General features: G+C 44.8%; 1 protein-coding gene across 1 annotated transcript in view; it reads left to right on the forward strand.

Moving 5' to 3' along the window:
* The window catches only part of LOC109829709 (scarecrow-like protein 8), an 8,283-nt gene extending 1,164 nt beyond the window's left edge, over positions 1 to 7,119 (forward strand). The window contains exons 2-3 of the mRNA XM_020396750.1: positions 957 to 1,885; positions 6,919 to 7,119. Of these exons, the coding sequence (XP_020252339.1) occupies positions 957 to 1,885; positions 6,919 to 7,119 (1,130 nt within the window). The remainder of the gene's footprint in view (positions 1 to 956; positions 1,886 to 6,918) is intronic.

The raw sequence follows: 7,499 nt of genomic DNA on the forward strand, positions 1-7,499 counted from the left end.
TCTCCTCCAAGGGATCATAAAAGAATAGCCATATATGGAAATGAGTACAATTCTACAAAGATCCCTCCCTTATTTCCAGGTTTAATTTCTCTGCTGGGATTCATCTTTTGCCCATCTTGCCAACCTAAATCCAAAAGCAACAATTATTACATGCTATAGAAAAAGTCCTAATTACAAATTACAACTGGCAATCCATTTTGACAAAAAAAGAAAAAAAAAAGAAAACTCATATACAGACCCAAAATGAGAAATCACCCAAAGAAAAACCATACTTACATTAAGCCTATCTTTTCCAAGTGGGTCCCTTAAACATTCGGTATTAGATCCATTTATTTTTGTGTATATGAAAATGAACAAATAAAATGCTAACACTTGGACAAGTGAATGTACATAAACAAAGTTGTCTGCTTATAAATACAGGGGTCAGATAGTTGCAATGAAGCAAAAACATTTTTGATAGTTGAGAGATTAAAAGAGAAAAGAAGAAAATGGCTCGATTTGTTTGCCTTTTATCTTTTCTCTTTCTCCTTGCCTTTTCATCTGTACTTCAGATTAATCAGGTATAATATCTCTCAAATTTTTACTTGTCAGCTATTGATCTTTTTCTCTTTTTTTCAATTTTTTTCTCAGGTATAATACCCAGCATTATAATGAATTTAATTCCTTGATCATTTGATGATAATCTTTTCCTGCAAGAAAAAATAATAACAAATAACCGCTGAAAATTTTATTTATGGGAATAATTTTCGTGCCGTCCGTTCTTTGTCTTTATTCACGTCCAATCTTCAGACAAGTCGGCATACAATAATTTTTAGAGACTTGCTTTGGTGCTCCTAAAATATAATTTTATTTAATTTTTATTTAAAGGGCAAAATTGTAATTTTCAATCAATATTTCTTACCCCCGGACGAGACCCGTGTCTTCAACCTCCGCTTCCTGCTCTCCGAATCCTCCAGCCTCATCAAAGCAACTGCTTCTAGAAACCGCGCCGGCGATCTCGGAGAGCAACCTCGAGGTCGCCGCCGCGAATCTCGCCGCCCTAAAACGCGCGGGGAACCCCCGCGGCGACCCAGACCAAAGGCTGGCCTTAATGATGATCTCCGCTCTAATCGCGCGCATAAACTCGCCGCCGTCGGCGACCCTAACCCCGCCGGCTTCGGAGCTCTGCAGTCTAGAACACCAAACAGCGATCCAGATGCTCTACGACGCTTCCCCCATCTTCAAACTCGGCCACGTGGCGGCCAACTTCGCGATCCTCGACGCGGCAAGAGATCACCCGAAGATCCACATCGTCGACTTTGATCTAAGCCAAGGAGTCCAGTACGCTCTGTTGATTAACGCCGTCTCTGAGAGATCCCGTCACCGCTCGCTCACGCTGCTAGTGAACATAACTGCCGTTTGCGACCCAACTATGCCGTACAATACTCCGAGCACTGTCAACAACCTGAAGATCATCGGCGACAAGATCGTCACGCTGGCAAGCCGGTTCGGAGTCCCGGTCCGGTTCAGCGTTTTGAACCGGAGGGCGTCGGAGCTCGAGCGGGCGTCGCTCGGGTGCGAGGCCGGCGAGTGCTTGGCGGTGTATCTGTCGTTCGCTCTGTCGAGGATCGCCGACGAGAGCGCTTCCCCGGCGAACCCGCGGGACCAATTGCTCCGGCGAGTGAAGTCTCTCGGACCCGACATTGTCAAGCTCGTCGAGCAGGAGATGAACGCCAACACCGCGCCGTTCGCGACCCGGTTCGGTGAAGCCTGCGGTCACTACGGCTCGGTCCTCGATTCGCTCGACGCGACGATGAGCCGGGACGATCGGGGCCGGTTCAGGATCGAGCGTGCGCTCGGTCGAAAGGCTAGCAACTCTGAGAAGGGACACACCTTTGTCTTGAAGGCAAGCTGCAGTGGCTAAGCCAGATGGTCCTGCTCCGATGATAATGGGTCCAGGAACCCAAAATTGCTTCGGAGTTGATTCCACATATCCAGCAAGTGGCTCATTAAGATTGAATTCTAGAGCTGCGCACGGGTTTTCGTTTGTAGATTAGTTGGCTATAGAGGAGTAAGCAACTGATGACTTGGAATCAAGGAATATTGTAGGAATTGCAAGTGGGTTTCAGATTCTGAGGCTAAAATTCTATTGAAAACTGTGGTGGCTTCAGTTGTGATTGCAGGAAATAAAGGCGGCATGAGGAAGACGGTGGCAAATAATCTAAATATAACTGCCCCTCAAAACCAAATAAATTACCAATTTGGGTGTGGTACTTCACGAAACCGATCATAGCGTTTTATGGGGAAATAAGAGAGCGACAATATCGGACACTAATTACCATTTGTGCCATGGGTACTCCAAAATTGATTTTTTGGAGCACCGAAGTTGTCAGCTAATTTTTATTTGTAAGAAAATATTTACTAAACATATCAGTAGAATTAACGTGAACTACTTACATTTTAGTGTTTAACGAATACTGAAAACGCAAACGCAGGATAAAATATTGTGCAATATTTCAAGAGAGAAAATTTTATTATAGAAAATAACTAATCAATTTCCTAACGGGTGCAGGCTATCACTACGCCGTCCAAAACTGCTATACTTCGGCCAGTAAGTGATTGCAATAGAATTTTATCAAATACTTATTTAAATTTTTTTTTGTCACAATTACTAACTTTGATAAGTTTCATGCCTATTTCCAAAAATGTCTAGGCTGGCGGGGAAGGATCTCTTCGTCCAAAAGGTATGCCTCCTTATTCTCATTCTTCTGATGAATTAGCTGAGCTAGATTATTTTCGGTTGTGTCGAAGAAACCGATACTGTAGATTCGTTAAAATTTGGATTTTCAAATTGCAAATCTGTACAATTATGTGCAATAACACATCAATTTATCTCTGTTAAAGTAAGAGAGAGAGAGAGAATCTTGGGTAAATTTCCCTTAAATTGAATATTGAGTGTGCACATATATTTATACAAGTAGAGGAGTGTGAGGTTTGTTCTCCCAAGCAATGTGGGACTAAAACCCACTACAATACACTATTATCAACAGCCCCCTTCAAACTCATGTTGGATCAAACAAAGTGAGTTTGCGTACAAGAAACTGGAACCGATGAACAGGTAAGGCCTTTGTGAAGAAATCTGCAAGCTCGTCAGCGGATGAAACATGAGGAAGTAGAATTGTCTTGTCCTTGATAACTTGGTGACGGACAAAATGAGCGTCGATCTCAATATGTTTGGTCCTTTCATGAAATACTGGATTATTAGCAATCTGGATGGCACTCTTATTATCACAGTAGAGAGGAGTAGGAGTCGTAACAGAAATACCGAAATCACTGAGAAGGCGACGAAGATGAATAATCTCTTTAGCTGTTGTGGACATTGCACGATACTCTGCCTCAGTACTGGAAAGAGCAATAACATCTTGTTTCTTACTTCGCCAGGAAATAAGGGAATCACCAAGAAATATACAATAACCTGTGGTAGACTTTCTGGTAGTTGGATCACCAGCCCAATCAGCATCAGAATATGCACAAAGCTCTAACTTAGATGTAGCAGGAAACAAAAGTGAGCGAGTGCTAGTACCCCGGAGGTACCGAAGAATCCGTAATAAGACAGCATAGTGTACAGAACGTGGGGCACTAACAAATTGACTGACAATACCAACAGCATGAGAGATATCTGGTCGAGAGATGCACAAATAGACCAACTGACCAACAAGATGTCGATATCGGGTAGGATCAGATAGAGGCTCACCGTCAGTAGAGCAAAGTTTGACATTCTGCTGGAGTGGAGTATCGACAGTTGTATTATCAGTTAACTCAGCTTGATTTAGAATATCTGAGAGATACTTCTGTTGAGACAGTAATACACCCCGCGGGCCTTGAGAAATTTCTAGACCAAGGAAATACCGAAGAGATCCAAGATCCTTCATGTGGAACTGTTGTTGCAACTGAGATTTTGCGTATTGTATACCTGTCATATCATCACCTGTAATGATCATATCATCTACATAGATGAGTAATAAAACCCTGCCACGCGATGTAGTGCGAACAAACAGAGAAGCATCTTGATGACTTTCTATAAAGCCCGCTTTGAGCACAACATCGCGAAAACACTCAAACCAAGCGCGGGGTGCCTGTTTGAGACCATAAACAGCACGACGAAGGAGACATACATGTCCCGGAGGAATATTTGACCCTGGAGGCGGTTGCATATATACGGTCTCTGATAAAGAGCCATGAAGAAAAGCATTTTTGACATCCATCTGGTATAAGGGCCAACGATGAGCAGCAGCGACCGCAAGGAGAGTACGCACAGTGGGCATCTGAGCAACAGGAGCAAAGGTCTCCTCATAATCAATACCTTGTTGCTGAGTAAAACCTCTAGCCACTAAACGAGCTTTTCGACGTTCAATGGTGCCATCAGGACGAAACTTGACCTTATAAACCCATTTACTGCCAACAAGAGAGATCCCAGGAGGACAGGGAACAATATCCCAGGTATGAGTTTGCTGAAATGCTTGAAATTCCTCAGCCATAGCTTGTCGCCACTCTGGAATTTGAACTGCCTCTTGGAAGGACTTTGGCTCAACAATAGTATGAATGGCAGCAAGAAAGTTATGAAAGATAGGTGAATAAGAAGTAACAGAAGCATACCGGGCAGGCATGACATGTGGGCGTTTGCCTCGACGAAGAGCAAGAGGAACCTCAGGCGGGGGAGATGCTGGCGCAGGTGCATGAAGATCAACAGTATTTTCTGGAGTGAGAGTTGTGTCCACAGGATATGGATTAGATGGTGTAAGAGAAGACTCAGGTGAGGAAGAGTCAACAGAAGGAGAGGGAGAGATGTCAGGGAGATCTCGAAAGGAAAATTGAGGTGAAGAAGTGGGTGATGCAGTGGACGGGGAAGCATGATCGGTAGAGTGGAGGAAATTAAAGTCATCAGAAGTAGAATAATATGGAGAATCCTCTTCGAACTGAACATGACGAGATATATGAACTCGACGAGTTGCGGGATCATAACAACGATAACCTCGATGTTCTGAACTAATTCCTAAATAAACACAAGAAACTGCTCTGGGAGACAATTTATCACGTTCGTGAGATGGCAGAAAAACAAAACATCGACAACCAAAAACGCGAACTAGATCATAACGGGGAGGATGAGTATAAACACGACTATAAGGAGTAGCACCGGAAAGAGAGCTAGATGGAGTGATATTAATGGCATGAGTCGCGGTGAGAATAGCCTCAGCCCAGAAACGACGAGGAACAGAGTAAGAAATGAGCATTGATCGGGCAGTATCGAGGATATGACGATGTTTGCGTTCAGCAACACCATTTTGCTCATGAGTGTAGGGACATGACTGTTGAAAGATAGTCCCATGAGAGGACATGATAGAGCGCATGGCAGAGGATAGGTACTCTTTGGCACAATCAGAACGAAAAACTTTAATACGAGATTGCCATTGAGTGAAAATCATAGCAGTGAAGGCTTGATAAGCAGTAAGTACGTCAGAGCGATTCTTAAGTAGGTAAACCCATGTAAAACGAGAGAAATCGTCGATAAAACTAACATAATATAAGTAGCCAGATGAAGAAGGCAAAGGAGCTGGCCCCCAAATATCAGAATGTACTAAATCAAATAAGGAAGTGGATACAGATGTACTCATTTTAAATGGTAAAGCAGTGAATTTAGCCAATTTGCAACCAGCACATGACTCAATACTAGAACTAGATGATACAGGACCAAGTACTCCAGACTGAATAAGACTCTCCAGCCTTTTATTACACACATGACCAAGTCGTCTATGCCATAAATTGGCAGGAAGCGAGGTAGAGGGTTTTGACGAACAAAGAGAAGCAACAAGAGAACGTGGACGTATGGACTCTGGAAGGTGAAGATATTCCAGAAAATACAGTTTGTGCCTCCTACGACCCGCCCCAACCGTCTTGCCCGTCTGTGGATCCTGCACAATACAAGTATCAGAAGAAAATGAGACAAACAGGCCCGCCATGCATAAAGAGCTAATAGAAATTAAATTCAAGCACAATTGTGGAGCCACATAGACGGGACCAAGTGTTAGACGACCAGATGGATCATGGTGGCTCGGCCTTGGCCGAGCCACCTTGAGGTGGCTCGGCTTTGGCCGAGCCCCCGCGGGCGGTGTTTTCCGACTTTTTCGAGTCGTTTTCCGTTGTCTCGTTTGTTCGTGTTTCGGTTGACCTGAGACTCTGATTTGATGATCTGATTTGGCAGTAAGTTGGATCCCTGATTTGGCAGTAAATCCGCTTCTGAGTTCGAGTCCGAAACTGATCTTGATTCGATCGTGATTCGTCCGAGTCCGCTCTCGGTTGGATGACTCGTTGATTCCTCAACTCATTAGCTTGATTCTGCACGCGGGTGGATTCATTCCGTCGCTTCCGTGCGATTCGTCGATCTCGTCGCCTCGTTGGCTCGTCGGTTTGTGCCGAGCTATGCTAGGGGACCTATAAGCAATTTTATATGCCTACAGGCAGATCAATCATCAGGAAATCTGCAAAGAGCTCTCTCCCGCAGATGACTACAGGGCATGATTCATAACCACTGGATGCTACTAAGACACCACTGCCAGTATTGATTTTCCAGCCTGTGGTCAGAGGAGTTATAGGAAGAGAGTGGGCGGTCGCAAATCGACGAGATAAGAAACAATGGGAAGCCCCAGAATCAAAGAGTGATAAAGCCGGAACAGAGGAAACAAGGACCTTGCCTATTACAGGAGGAGGTAAATGCGACTAAACTTAGTACTCATAACAATTCCTATCATGCTATCATCAGATAATGCTAAATAAGGAAAAATTCATATGCAAGTAAAACTAAGAATGAACAATTCTTACCAGTGATAACTTGATCGTTCGCCTCAGCTTCTACGGCTGACATCATGAACATCTGTCGCTGAGGTTGCTGCCTGTGTGCTTCCTGATAAAGATGCTGCTGTGGAGGGAGAGGTCCAGTTCGAGGGTAGGATCTGTGCTGAGGCTATGTTGCTGGTGCAGGTCGAGGTGGAGCTGGAGGAGCTGCTCGAACTGGAGGTGGGGGCAAACGAGCCTGCTGTTTCTGAGGACAATCTCGACTCATATGGTCGGGGGACCCACAGCTGAAGCATAGATGAAGACGCCTGGGGCAATCCTGCTGAGTATGACCAGGGTAGCTACAATAGGAACACCTCACCGAAGGCTGGCCGCGAGTCTGCACTCCCGGGCGCTGATAAGGGTGACTCTGATGAAATGGCTGACGCTGAGAATGCTGCTGCCTCTGCGGGTTCGACGCTCGACATTCCGGGTCGGAGCTGCTGGTGTCCTACTCTGAATCAAGTGTGAATCTTCTGGTTCCTTCTGCATGCTTTCAATCTCGCGTGCTGCATCCAATACGGCGTCGTGAGTCGCGAGAGCCCTACCAGCCAAAGCCAATCTGATATACTTATCCAGACCTTTCTGGAACTGGTGCTTCCTGATAGTGGGGTCTGTAACCAAGTGGGGAG

The sequence above is a fragment of the Asparagus officinalis genome, chromosome 2 (assembly GCF_001876935.1).
Source record: "Asparagus officinalis chromosome 2, Aspof.V1, whole genome shotgun sequence".
NCBI classification, from domain to species: Eukaryota; Viridiplantae; Streptophyta; class Magnoliopsida; order Asparagales; family Asparagaceae; genus Asparagus; species Asparagus officinalis.